We start from the raw sequence: 14,175 nt of genomic DNA, 5'->3' as shown, positions 1-14,175 counted from the left end.
CTCCTGTGTGCCTTCTAAATGCCATTCCATAGAAATCCCTGAGTGTGCCAGCTCCTGTGTGCCTTCTAAATGCCAGTCTATAGTAATCCCTGAGTGTGCCAGCTCCTGTGTGCCTTCTAAATGCCAGTCTATAGTAATCCCTGAGTGTGCCAGCTCCTGTGTGCCTTCTAAATGCCAGTCTATAGAAATCCCTGAGTGTGTCAGCTGCTGTATGCTTCATCAGTACAAGTTTACAGTAATCCCAGAGTGTGTCAGGTACTGTATCCTTCCTCAGTACTAGTTTACAGTAATCCCTGAGTGTACCGTCTCCTGTATGCCTTCTAAATACCAGTCTATTGTAATCCCTGAGTGTGCCAGCTACTGTTTGCCTTCTAAATGCCAGTCTATAGTAATCCCTGAGTGGGCCAGCTACTGTTTGCCTTCTAAATGCAAGTCTATTGTAATCCCTGAGTGTGCCAGCTACTGTTTGCCTTCTAAATGCCAGTCTATTGTAATCCCTGAGTGTACCAGCTCCTGTATGCCTTCTAAATGCCAGTCTATTGTAATCCCTGAGTGTGCCAGCTACTGTTTGCCTTCTAAATGCCAGTATATAGTAATCCCTGAGTGTGCCGCTCCTGTGTGCTTTCTAAATGCCAGTCTATTGTAATCCCTGAGTGTGCCAGCTCCTGTGTGCCTTCTAAATGCCAGTCTATAGTAATCCCTGAGTGTGCCAGCTCCTGTGTGCCTTCTAAATGCCAGTCTATTGTAATCCCTGAGTGTGCCAGCTCCTGTGTGCTTCTAAATGCCATTCTATAGAAATCCCTGAGTGTACCGGCTCCTGTGTGCCTTCTAAATGCCAGTCTATAGAAATCCCTGAGAGTACCGGCTCCTGTTTGCCTTCTAAATGCCATTCTATAGAAATCCCTGAGTGTGCCAGCTCCTGTGTGCCTTCTAAATGTCATTCTATAGAAATCACTGATTGTGCCAGCTCCTGTGTGCTGTTTACCATAACCCCTGAGTGTGTCAGATACTGTATGCTTCCTCAGTACTAGTTTACAGTAACCCCTGAGTGTGTCAGCTACTGTATGCTTCCTCAGTACTAGTTTACAGTAATCCCTCAGTGTGTCAGCTACTGTATGCTTCCTCAGTACTAGTTTACAGTAATCCCTGAGTGTGTCAGCTACTATATGCTTCCTCAGTACTAGTTTACAGTAATCCCTCAGTGTGTCAGCTACTGTATGCTTCCTCAGTACTAGTTTACAGTAATCCCTCAGTGTGTCAGCTACTGTATGCATCCTCAGTACTAGTTTACAGTAATCCCTGAGTGTGTCAGCTACTGTATGCATCCTCAGTACTAGTTTACAGTAATCCCTGAGTGTGCCAGCTACTGTATGCTTTCTTAATACTAGTTTACAGTAATCCCTGAGTGTGTGAGCTACTATATGCATCCTCAGTACTAGTTTACAGTAATCCCTGTGTGTCAGCTACTGTATGCTTCCTCAGTACTAGTTTACAGTAATCCCTGAGTGTGCCAGCTACTGTATGCATCCTCAGTACTAGTTTACAGTAATCCCTGTGTGTCAGCTACTGTATGCTTCCTCAGTAATAGTTTACAGTATTCCCTGAGTGTGCCAGCTACTGTATGCTTCCTTAATACTAGTTTACAGTAATCCCTGAGTGTGTCAGCTACTATATGCTTCCTCAGTAATAGTTTACAGTAATCCCTGTGTGTCAGCTATAGTATGCTTCCTCAATACTAGTTTGCAGTAATCCCTGAGTATGTCAGATACTGTATGCTTCCTCAGTAGTAGTTTACAGTAATCCCTGAGTGTGTCAGATACTGTATGCTTCATCAGTACTAGTTTACAGTAATCCCTGAGTGTGCCAGCTACTGTATGCTTCCTCATTAGTAGTTTACAGTAATCCCTAAATGTGTCAGATCCTGTATGCTTCCTCACTCAGTACTAGTTTAAAGTCATCCCTTAGTGTGTAAACTACTGTATGCCTCCTCAGTACTAGTTTACAGTAATCCCTGAGTGTGTCAGATACTCTATGCTTAATCAGTACTAGTTTATAGTAATCCCTGAGTGTGTCAGCTCCTGTGTGCCTTCTAAATGTCATTCTATAGAAATCACTGATTGTGCCAGCTCCTGTGTGCTGTTTACCATAACCCCTGAGTGTGTCAGATACTGTATGCTTCCTCAGTACTAGTTTACAGTAACCCCTGAGTGTGTCAGCTACTGTATGCTTCCTCAGTACTAGTTTACAGTAATCCCTGAGTGTGTCAGCAACTGTATGCATCCTCAGTACTAGTTTACAGTAATCCCTGAGTGTGTCAGCAACTGTATGCTTCCTCAGTACTAGTTTACAGTAATCCCTGTGTGCCAGCAACTGTATGCTTCCTCAGTACTTTTTTACCTTAACCCCTGAGTGTGTCAGATACTGTATGCTTCCTCAGTAGTAGTTTACAGTAATCCCTGAGTGTGTCAGATACTGTATGCTTCCTCAGTACTAGTTTACAGTAACCCCTGAGTGTGTCAGCTACTGTATGCTTCCTCAGTACTAGTTTACAGTAACCCCTGAGTGTGTCAGCTACTGTATGCTTCCTCAGTACTAGTTTACAGTAACCCCTGAGTGTGTCAGCTACTGTATGCTTCCTCAGTACTCATTTACAGTAATCCCTGAGTGTGTCAGCTACTGTATGCTTCCTCAGTACTAGTTTACAGTAATCCCTGAGTGTGTCAGATACTGTATGCTTAATCAGTACTAGTTTATAGTAATCCCTGAGTGTGTCAGCTACTGTATGCTTCCTCAGTACTAGTTTACAGTAATCCCTGAGTGTGTCAGATACTGTATGCTTAATCAGTACTAGTTTACAGTAATCCCTGAGTGTGTCAGATACTGTATGCTTCATCAGTACTAGTTTACAGTAATCCCTGTGTGCCAGCTACTGTATGCTTCCTCAGTACTTTTTTACCGTAACCCCTGAGTGTGTCAGATACTGTATGCTTCCTCAGTATTAGTTTATAGTAATCCCTGAGTGTGCCAGCTACCGTATGCTTCCTCAGTACTTTTTTACAGTAACCCCTGAGTGTGTCAGCTACTGTATGCTTCCTCAGTATTAGTTTATAATAATCCCTGAGTGTGCCAGCTACCGTATGCTTCCTCAGTACTAGTTTACAGTAATCCCTGAGGGTGCCAGTTTCTGTATGCTTCCTCAGTACTAGTTTACCGTAATCCCTGAGTGTGTCAGATACTGTATGTTTCCTCAGTACTAGTTTACCGTAATCCCTGAGTGTGTCAGATACTGTATGCATAATCAGTACTAGATTACAGTAATCCCTGAGTGTACAGCTACTGTATGCTTCCTCAGTATTAGTTTATAGTAATCCCTGAGTGTGTCAGCTACTGTATGCATCCTAAGTACTAGTTTACAGTAATCCCTGAGAATGTCAGCTACTGTATGCTTCCTCATTACTAGTTTACAGTAATCCCTGAGTGTGTCAGATACTGTATGCTTCCTCAGTACTAGTTTACAGTAATCCCTGAGTGCATCAGATACTGTATGCATAATCAGTACTATATTACAGTAATCCTTGAGTGTGTCAGCTACTGTATGCTTCCTCAGTACTAGTTTACAGTAATCCCTGAGTGTACAGCTACTTTATGCGTCCTCAATACTAGTTTACAGTAATCCCTGAGTGTGTCAGCTACTGTATGCATCCTCAGTACTAGTTTACAGTAATCCCTGAGTGTGTCAGCTACTGTATGCATCCTCAGTACTAGTTTACAGTAATCCCTGAGTGTGTCAGCTACTGTATGCATCCTCAGTACTAGTTTACAGTAATCCCTGAGTGTGTCAGATGCTGTATGCTTCCTCAATACTAGTTTACAGTAATCCCTGAGTGTGTCAGATACTGTATGCTTCATCAATACTAGTTTACAGTAATCCCTGTGTGTGTCAGCTACTGTATGCTTTCTCAGTACTAGTTTACAGTAATCCCTGTGTGTGTCAGCTACTGTATGCTTTCTCAGTACTAGTTTACAGTAATCCCTGTGTGTGTCAGCTACTGTATGCTTTCTCAGTACTAATTTACAGTAATCCCTGAGTGTGTCAGATACTGTATGCTTCCTCAGTACTAGTTTACAGTAATCCCTGAATGTGTCAGCTACTGTATGCATCTTCAGTACTAGTTTACAGTAATCCCTGAGTGTGTCAGCTACTGTATGCTTCCTCAGTACTAGTTTACAGTAATCCCTGTGTGTGTCAGCTACTGTATGCTTTCTCAGTACTAGTTTACAGTAATCCGTGTGTGTCAGATACTGTATGCTTTCTCAGTACTAATTTACAGTAATCCCTGAGTGTGTCAGATACTGTATGCTTCCTCAGTACTAGTTTACAGTAATCCCTGAATGTGTCAGCTACTGTATGCATCTTCAGTACTAGTTTACAGTAATCCCTGTGTGTGTCAGCTACTGTATGCTTTCTCAGTACTAATTTACAGTAATCCCTGAGTGTGTCAGATACTGTATGCTTCCTCAGTACTAGTTTACAGTAATCCCTGAATGTGTCAGCTACTGTATGCATCATCAGTACTAGTTTACAGTAATCCCTGTGTGCCAGCTACTGTATGCTTCCTCAGTACTTTTTTACCGTAACCCCTGAGTGTGTCAGATACTGTATGCTTCCTCAGTATTAGTTTATAGTAATCCCTGAGTGTGCCAGCTACCGTATGCTTCCTCAGTACTTTTTTACAGTAACCCCTGAGTGTGTCAGCTACTGTATGCTTCCTCAGTATTAGTTTATAATAATCCCTGAGTGTGCCAGCTACCGTATGCTTCCTCAGTACTAGTTTACAGTAATCCCTGAGGGTGCCAGTTTCTGTATGCTTCCTCAGTACTAGTTTACCGTAATCCCTGAGTGTGTCAGATACTGTATGTTTCCTCAGTACTAGTTTACCGTAATCCCTGAGTGTGTCAGATACTGTATGCATAATCAGTACTAGATTACAGTAATCCCTGAGTGTACAGCTACTGTATGCTTCCTCAGTATTAGTTTATAGTAATCCCTGAGTGTGTCAGCTACTGTATGCATCCTCAGTACTAGTTTACAGTAATCCCTGAGAATGTCAGCTACTGTATGCTTCCTCATTACTAGTTTACAGTAATCCCTGAGTGTGTCAGATACTGTATGCTTCCTCAGTACTTGTTTACAGTAATCCCTGAGTGCATCAGATACTGTATGCATAATCAGTACTATATTACAGTAATCCTTGAGTGTGTCAGCTACTGTATGCTTCCTCAGTACTAGTTTACAGTAATCCCTGAGTGTACAGCTACTTTATGCGTCCTCAATACTAGTTTACAGTAATCCCTGAGTGTGTCAGCTACTGTATGCATCCTCAGTACTAGTTTACAGTAATCCCTGAGTGTGTCAGCTACTGTATGCATCCTCAGTACTAGTTTACAGTAATCCCTGAGTGTGTCAGCTACTGTATGCATCCTCAGTACTAGTTTACAGTAATCCCTGAGTGTGTCAGATGCTGTATGCTTCCTCAATACTAGTTTACAGTAATCCCTGAGTGTGTCAGATACTGTATGCTTCATCAATACTAGTTTACAGTAATCCCTGTGTGTGTCAGCTACTGTATGCTTTCTCAGTACTAGTTTACAGTAATCCCTGTGTGTGTCAGCTACTGTATGCTTTCTCAGTACTAGTTTACAGTAATCCCTGTGTGTGTCAGCTACTGTATGCTTTCTCAGTACTAATTTACAGTAATCCCTGAGTGTGTCAGATACTGTATGCTTCCTCAGTACTAGTTTACAGTAATCCCTGAATGTGTCAGCTACTGTATGCATCTTCAGTACTAGTTTACAGTAATCCCTGAGTGTGTCAGCTACTGTATGCTTCCTCAGTACTAGTTTACAGTAATCCCTGTGTGTGTCAGCTACTGTATGCTTTCTCAGTACTAGTTTACAGTAATCACTGTGTGTGTCAGATACTGTATGCTTTCTCAGTACTAATTTACAGTAATCCCTGAGTGTGTCAGATACTGTATGCTTCCTCAGTACTAGTTTACAGTAATCCCTGAATGTGTCAGCTACTGTATGCATCTTCAGTACTAGTTTACAGTAATCCCTGTGTGTGTCAGCTACTGTATGCTTTCTCAGTACTAATTTACAGTAATCCCTGAGTGTGTCAGATACTGTATGCTTCCTCAGTACTAGTTTACAGTAATCCCTGAATGTGTCAGCTACTGTATGCATCTTCAGTACTAGTTTACAGTAATCCCTCAGTGTGTCAGCTACTGTATGCTTCCTCAGTACTAGTTTACAGTAATCCCTGAGTGTGTCAGCTACTATATGCTTCCTCAGTACTAGTTTACAGTAATCCCTCAGTGTGTCAGCTACTGTATGCTTCCTCAGTACTAGTTTACAGTAATCCCTCAGTGTGTCAGCTACTGTATGCATCCTCAGTACTAGTTTACAGTAATCCCTGAGTGTGTCAGCTACTGTATGCATCCTCAGTACTAGTTTACAGTAATCCCTGAGTGTGCAAGCTACTGTATGCTTTCTTAATACTAGTTTACAGTAATCCCTGAGTGTGTGAGCTACTATATGCATCCTCAGTACTAGTTTACAGTAATCCCTGTGTGTCAGCTACTGTATGCTTCCTCAGTACTAGTTTACAGTAATCCCTGAGTGTGCCAGCTACTGTATGCATCCTCAGTACTAGTTTACAGTAATCCCTGTGTGTCAGCTACTGTATGCTTCCTCAGTAATAGTTTACAGTAATCCCTGAGTGTGCCAGCTACTGTATGCTTCCTTAATACTAGTTTACAGTAATCCCTGAGTGTGTCAGCTACTATATGCTTCCTCAGTAATAGTTTACAGTAATCCCTGTGTGTCAGCTACTGTATGCTTCCTCAATACTAGTTTGCAGTAATCCCTGAGTATGTCAGATACTGTATGCTTCCTCAGTAGTAGTTTACAGTAATCCCTGAGTGTGTCAGATACTGTATGCTTCATCAGTACTAGTTTACAGTAATCCCTGAGTGTGCCAGCTACTGTATGCTTCCTCATTAGTAGTTTACAGTAATCTCTAAATGTGTCAGATCCTGTATGCTTCCTCACTCAGTACTAGTTTAAAGTCATCCCTTAGTGTGTAAACTACTGTATGCCTCCTCAGTACTAGTTTACAGTAATCCCTGAGTGTGTCAGATACTCTATGCTTAATCAGTACTAGTTTATAGTAATCCCTGAGTGTGTCAGCTACTGTATGCTTCCTCATCCTCAGTACTAGTTTACAGTAATCCCTGTGTGCCAGCTACTGTATGCTTCCTCAGTACTAGTTTGCTGTAACCCCTGAGTGTGTCTGCTACTGTATGCTTCATAAGTACTAGTTTACAGTAATCCATTTGTGTCAGATACTGTTTGCTTCCTCAGTACTAGTTTACAGTAATCCCTGAGTGTGTCAGATACTGTATGCTTCCTCAGTACTAGTTTACAGTATTAATTGAGAATGCCAGCTACTGTATGCTTCTTCAGTACTAGTTAACAGTAATCCCTGTTTGTGTCAGATACTGTATGCTTCATAAGTACTAGTTTACAGTAATCCCTGCTTGTGTCAGATACTGTTTGCTTCCTCAGTACAAATTTACAGTAATCCCTGTGTGCCAGTTTAGGGTTTGTTTGTATTTGAAAGAGTTGGGGGGGGGTAGTTTAATTTGGCACAGTGTATTCCAGTGGGGCTGCTGTCCTCCATATTAGCAAGATGAGGGAACATAAAACTGAAAGTAAAGAGACGTACAAAGAAGGGTCCAGAATCACATGACTTACATAACTGATCAAATTAATGACCGACAAATCACTAAAGACATAAATATATATAATTTATATTAACAAAAAGTGTATAAAACACAACTTACCCTCCCATGTTTGCAGATGTAATCAAATAATTCTCCACCAGATACATATTCCATAACCATAAAGAAGTCAGTTGGAGTGCTTATCACCTGGTACCTGTAGAAAAGTGCTACAGATATTTAGACTTTGTGGAGCAGGAATTACATATCATTTAACATATGAATTTGCAAAACATTCTTTAATAAGAAATCTTTATTTAATGACAGTAGAAGATACATTTCATTTGTATGAATTTAGCAATTGTCATCTTGTGTGACCGTCAGTATGTGCTTGAGACCAGCAGTGCTCTGAGGCTCCCGAACAGTACCTTAACTATGTGTTTAACCCCTGCAAAGGATTAAACACATAGCAACATGCAGTGTTACATTTTCAAGCTTTAACAAATTTGGATATGTAATTTTTGCACTATAATGGCAAATTAACAATAAATATTGTAACTGTATATGCAGAGATTCATTTAGCAAGTAAATACACTATATTTAAAAGGGACATGAAATCAATTTTTTTTTCATGATTCAGATAAAGAATACAATCTTAAAAAGGTTAAAAGCACAACTGGGCCATAGAGCAACCCATAGAACAAACCACAGAGCTGCTGTTTGTTCCGGAGCTGAACTTGTTCGTTCATTCCTGAGCTGAACTTGTTTGTTCCTGAGCTGAACTTGTTTGTTCCTGAGCTGAACTTGTTTGTTCCTGAGCGGAACTTGTTTGTTCCTGAGCGGAACTTGTTTGTTCCTGAGCGGAACTTGTTTGTTCCTGAGCGGAACTTGTTTGTTCCTGAGCGGAACTTGTTTGTTGCTGAGTTGAACTTGTTTGTTCCTTAGCTGTTGTTCATTCCTAACAGACTGCTTCTCGCTCTGTATGTATTTGTATTATGATGCTGTGGAAAGTCACCCTAAGGCTGATGGGGAACCCAGACGTGGACTCCTTGCCCAATGTGCTTAAAGGGATATGGCTGCACCTCACTGAGGAGGCCCAAATGATCGTTTGGGGTTGCCATTTCCCTTGTTAAGATGAGGATTGCCTGGTATTTTGGGGCTGGACTGACATTGCTATGCGGGATCAGACTGATATACTTTAGGAAAGTTTTCCTCTGTGAAAAGCATAATTGAGCTAAAAGAAACTACTCCCAGGTTGTAACCGGGCCATAGAACAAGCCACTGAGGTGTTTTTCTTTCCTGGCATACAGTTTCTCTTTCGGTGTGTAATTGTGTTATATAGCACATATTCTTTATTGGGGGGAGTGCTAATGTTTTTATTACTTACTCCAGGTAAAATGAAGATACAGTACAAAACTGAATTTCCCCTAAAATGCTTAATAACCCTGAAATAACTTAAAGGTGGAGTTACTTGAACTGAGATAAGGGTGCAGTCTGAAGATGCTTAGATACAAGGTAATTACATAGGTAAAAATTATATTAATATAACAGTGTTGGTTATGCAAAACTGGGGAATGAGTAATAAAGGGATTATCTATCTTTTAAAACAACAAATATTCTGGAGTAGAATGTCCCTTTAAGTACACAGTCAATATGTATTCTGCCTAATTTTCCTGTAATTTAACTTTTTTTCCCCCATTCTCACAGAGAGGCTGAAGTTCACCCTGATGACTTCAGAACTTCTGCTCTGGTCAAGCAGTCACTAGATACAGCGTTGCAGGGTAAAAGCTTAATCATCTCTGTCACTAATTGACTACAAAGGACATATGGTAAACATACTCAAGAGGAGTTTGAAGGAGTGTGTCCATGGATTGTTACTATTTAAAAATGTTGCTAAATCTAAAAGCATCTGTACATATCAGCCAATGAGCTTTAGGGGAAGTTCCCATCACCCAATCCTAGTTCGTAGGAAGTCTATATCAGCCAGTGAGAATATGCAGGAAGTACCAACTGATGCTGCTGTATTTATTTAGTTGTTACTTCACATTTTTTGTATAAAACAAACAAAACAAAAAACAGAACACAATTCATGCTTAAAGGGACAGTCTAGTCAAAAATAACTTTTCATGATTCAGATAGGGCAACTTTCCAATTTACTTTTATTATAAATTTTGCTTTGCTCTCTTGGAGGCCGAATTATCAAATGTCTGTCGGACCTGATCCGACAGACATCGCTGAATGCAGAAAGCAATACGCTCTCCGTATTCAGCATTGCACCAGCAGATCACAAGAGCTGCTGGTGCAACACTGCCCCCTGCAGACTCGTGGCCAATCGGCCGCCAGCAGGGAGATGTCAATCAAACCGATCGTACTCGATCGGGTTGAATTGTGGCAATTCCTGTCCGCCAGCTCAGAGCAGGTGGACAGGTTTAGACCGCTGCTTCATAACTGGCGTTTCTGGAGATTTGCTTCATAACTGGTGTTTCTGAAGACTTGCCAGAAACACGGCCATTCGGAGCTTGATAAATGGTCCGCTTTGTCTTCTTAGTTGAAAGCTAAACCTAGTTAGGCTCATATGCTAATTTCTAAGCCCTTGAAGGCCGCCTGTGGAGTTACCTAGGAGTCAGCATTGATTGGCTAAAACGCAAGTCTGTCAAAATAACTGAAATAAGGGGGCAGTCTGCAGAGACTTAGATAAATATACTCTTAGGGGCATATGTATCAAGCTCCGAATGGAGCTTGATGCCCCGTGTTTCTGGCGAGCCTGCAGGCTCGCCAGAAACAGCAGTTATGAAGCAGCGGTCACAAAGACCGCTGCTCCATAACCTGTCCGCCTGCTCTGAGCAGGCGGACAGACATCGCCGGAAATCAACCCGATCAAGTACGATCGGGTTGATTGACACCTCCCTGCTGGCGGCCCATTGGCCGCGAGTCTGCAGGGGTCGTCGTTGCACCAGCAGCTCTTGTGAGCTGCTGGTGCAATGCTGAATACGGCGAGCGTATTGCTCGCCGTATTCAGCGAGGTCTGTCGGACCTGATCCGCACTGTCGGATCAGGTCCGACAGACCTTGATAACTAGAGGGCTTTACCTCTGTGATTACCTTGTATCCAAGTCTCTGCAGACAAAACAATGTGAAGTAACAACTAAATAAATACAGCAGCATCAGTTATTTACTTCCTGCATATTCTCACTGGCTGATATAGACTTCCTACGAACTAGGATTGGGTGATGGGAACTTCCCCTTAAAGCTCATTGGCTGATATGTACAGATGCTTAAAGATTTAGCAACATTTTTAAATAGTAAGTTTAGCATTCAACAATCCATGGACACACTCCTTCAAACTCCTCTTGAGTATGTTTACCACATGTCCTTTGTAGTCAATTAGTGACAAAGATAATTACGCTTTTACCCTGCAATGCTGTATCTAGGGACTGCTTGACCAGGGCAGAAGTTCTCAAGTCATCAGGGTGAACTTTAGCCTCTCTGTGAGAATGGGGGGAAAAAGTTAAATTGCCGGAACATTTTTGCAGAATAGATATTGACTGTATACTTAAAGGGACATTCTACTCCAGAATCTGTGTCGTTTAAAAAGATAGATTATCCCTTTATTACCCATTCCTGCATAACCAACACTGTTATATTAATATAAATGTTACCTCTGTAATTGTATTGGTTATGCAAAACTGAGGAATGAGTAATAAAGGGTTAATCTATCTTTATAAAACAATAAAAATTCTGGTGTAGACTGTCCCTTTAAATGATATTCCATATGAATGATATATGTTTGACTACACAGGAAAACCTGTGTTTTTTGTGTCTTTAATTGCTTTTCAATGCATTCACAAATCAGTAAACGCTACCCAGGGTGCTGAACAAAAAATGGGCCAGCTCCTAAGCTTAGATTCCTGCTTTTACAAATAAAGATAGCAAGAGAACGAAGAAAAATTGATTATAGGAGTAAATTAGAAAGTTGCTTAAAATTTGCTGCTCTATCTGAATCATGAAAGAACAAATTTGGGTTTAGTGTAACTTTAAATACTGCAGAACGGCAATATTTCCTCAGCCAGACGCCTCAGTGTAGCCTATTTTTTCATTCTATTTTTAAACTATGCTGTACAGATAACGTAATAAACAAGGTCAGACATAACAAAGGCGCTAACGTCTGAGATAATCATTAACAGCATTTGTGTTTCTTAAATTACTATTAACTTTTTTCTTTATTAATTATGAAGAAAAATGACTAGTTATTGGCAGGGTTATGTATTGTGATCAGTGATTGACAGGGTCACGCACATTGTGACCAGTGATTGGCAGGCTCATGCATCATGGCCAGTGATTGGCAGGCTCATGCACATTGTGACCAGTGATTGGCAGGCTCATGCATCATGGCCAGTGATTGGCAGGGTCATGCACATTGTGACTAGTGATTGGCAGGGTCATGCATTGTGACCAGTGATTGGCAGGGTCATGCATCATGACCAGTGATTGGCAGGGTCATGCATCGTGACCAGTGATTGGCAGGGTCATGCATCGTGACCAGTGAATGGCAGGGTCATGCATCATGACCAGTGATTGGTGGGGTCATGCATCATGACCAGTGATTGGTGGGGTCATGCACATTGTGACCAGTAATCGGCAGGGTCATGCATTGTGATCAGTGATTGGCAGGGTCATGCATCGTGACCAGTGATTGGCAGGATCATGCATCGTGACCAGTGATTGGCAGGGTCATGCATCGTGATCAGTGATCGGCAGGGTCATGCATCGTGACCAGTGATTGGCAGGGTCATGCATCGTGACCAGTGATTGGCAGGGTCATGCATCGTGACCAGTGATTGGCAGGGTCATGCATTGTGACCAGTGGTTGGCAGGGTCATGCAACTGCAACTTCTGATTGGCTCACAGACCATAATATGCTTTGGAGTTGCAATGTTCGTGGTTCCTGGGTGGGACTTTATCTACATGTACAAAGTTGCTTGCTGTGCTCCATAAAAATACCTGAAGACCCATAGGTGGGTGACTGGGCACATGTAGTATGTGAGGTCACATAATGTCCCCCCTCTTGATTCTACAATGTAATTTTTTCACAATTGAGCAGTCATTTTATCCCCTTGGTTGCCAGTAACACACATATATAGTAGTGATGCTAGGAGAGCACACACACAGCCAGAGGCGTAACTAGAAACCACAGGGCCCAGGGGCAAGAATTTAATTTAATTTTTTTACGCTTTAGGACACTTTCGGTTTAATACTGACATTTTCTATAGGTTATTGTAGATGAATCTGATTGTGTTTTATGTATAGACTCTGGGACCTCAAATTCCGGGGTGTTACCAGGTAAAATATGTTAAGAACCTCTGCATACAAGAAATATATGGATAGAGATTATCTCCACAGCCTTCAAAGCTTTACGAGTAACAGGCAGATTGCCAAATACAATTTTCAATCTGAGACAAAACAGAGTAGCACCAAAAGGTTATAGATGCCGTGTAATAGGGAAACCCACTAGCTGCAAACTAGAGCTGTGGTTATAAATGATTCAAAATGTCTCTAAAAGGAAAATGCTTCACTGTTTTGATTTGATCTACCTGAAACATTATATTTTAAAATGTCTGTTTTGTTATTTTAATTTACAAACAAACAAAAAACACAAGATGTCCCTGTACCACTAAATGCAGTAGAATTACATAATTAACAAGTGCGTAATGAAAAGACAATGCAATAATACCTACTCTGAATTTCAAATAAGCAGTGGATTTTTTTTAGACAAATTAATTTTTTTCTCTCGTTTTCCAGCCCCCTATATCATGTGACAGACATCAGCCAATCATACACTAGTATACTTATAACCTGTGCGCTTGTGCACATGCTCAGTAGGATCTTGTTCCCCAGAAAATGTGAATATAAAAAAAAGACTGTGCAAAATTTGATAATAGAAGTAAATTGCTGCTCTGACTGAGTCATAAAAGTTAATTTTGACTTGAGTGACCCTTTAAATAAATCTACATTTTGTTCCTGCTGTACCAGAAGACTCTTCAGGGCATATCTATCAAGCTCCGTATGGAGCTTAAAGCTCCGTGTTTCTTCACCCGAAACACCAGTCTAAAGACAGCTGCTCAATAACCCTGTCCGCCTGCTCTGAGGAGGCGAACAGACATTGCCGCAATTCAAACCGATCGAATACGATTGGGTTGCTTGACACCCCCTGCTGGCGGCCGATTGGCACTAAATCTGCAGGGGGCGGCGTTGCACCAGCGGTTCACAAGAGCTGCTGGTGCAATGCTGAATGCGGAGAGCGTATTGCTCTCCGCATTCAGCGAGATCTGTCGGACATGACCCGCAATGTTGGATCATGTCCGACAGGCCTTTCATAAATAGGCCCCTTCCTG

At 41.5% G+C, this 14,175-nt stretch overlaps 1 protein-coding gene across 2 annotated transcripts in view; it reads right to left on the bottom strand.

Moving 5' to 3' along the window:
- PRKAA2 (protein kinase AMP-activated catalytic subunit alpha 2) overlaps positions 1-14,175 on the bottom strand; it is a 75,811-nt gene that overhangs the window by 49,458 nt on the left and 12,178 nt on the right. For both annotated transcript variants that reach the window (XM_053693619.1, XM_053693620.1), the window contains one exon: positions 7,908-8,001. In XM_053693619.1, coding sequence (XP_053549594.1) covers positions 7,908-8,001 — 94 coding nt within the window. The remainder of the gene's footprint in view (positions 1-7,907; positions 8,002-14,175) is intronic.

The sequence above is a fragment of the Bombina bombina genome, chromosome 10 (assembly GCF_027579735.1).
Source record: "Bombina bombina isolate aBomBom1 chromosome 10, aBomBom1.pri, whole genome shotgun sequence".
Classification (NCBI taxonomy): Eukaryota; Metazoa; Chordata; class Amphibia; order Anura; family Bombinatoridae; genus Bombina; species Bombina bombina.
This window is presented reverse-complemented; position numbering and strand designations above follow the sequence as displayed.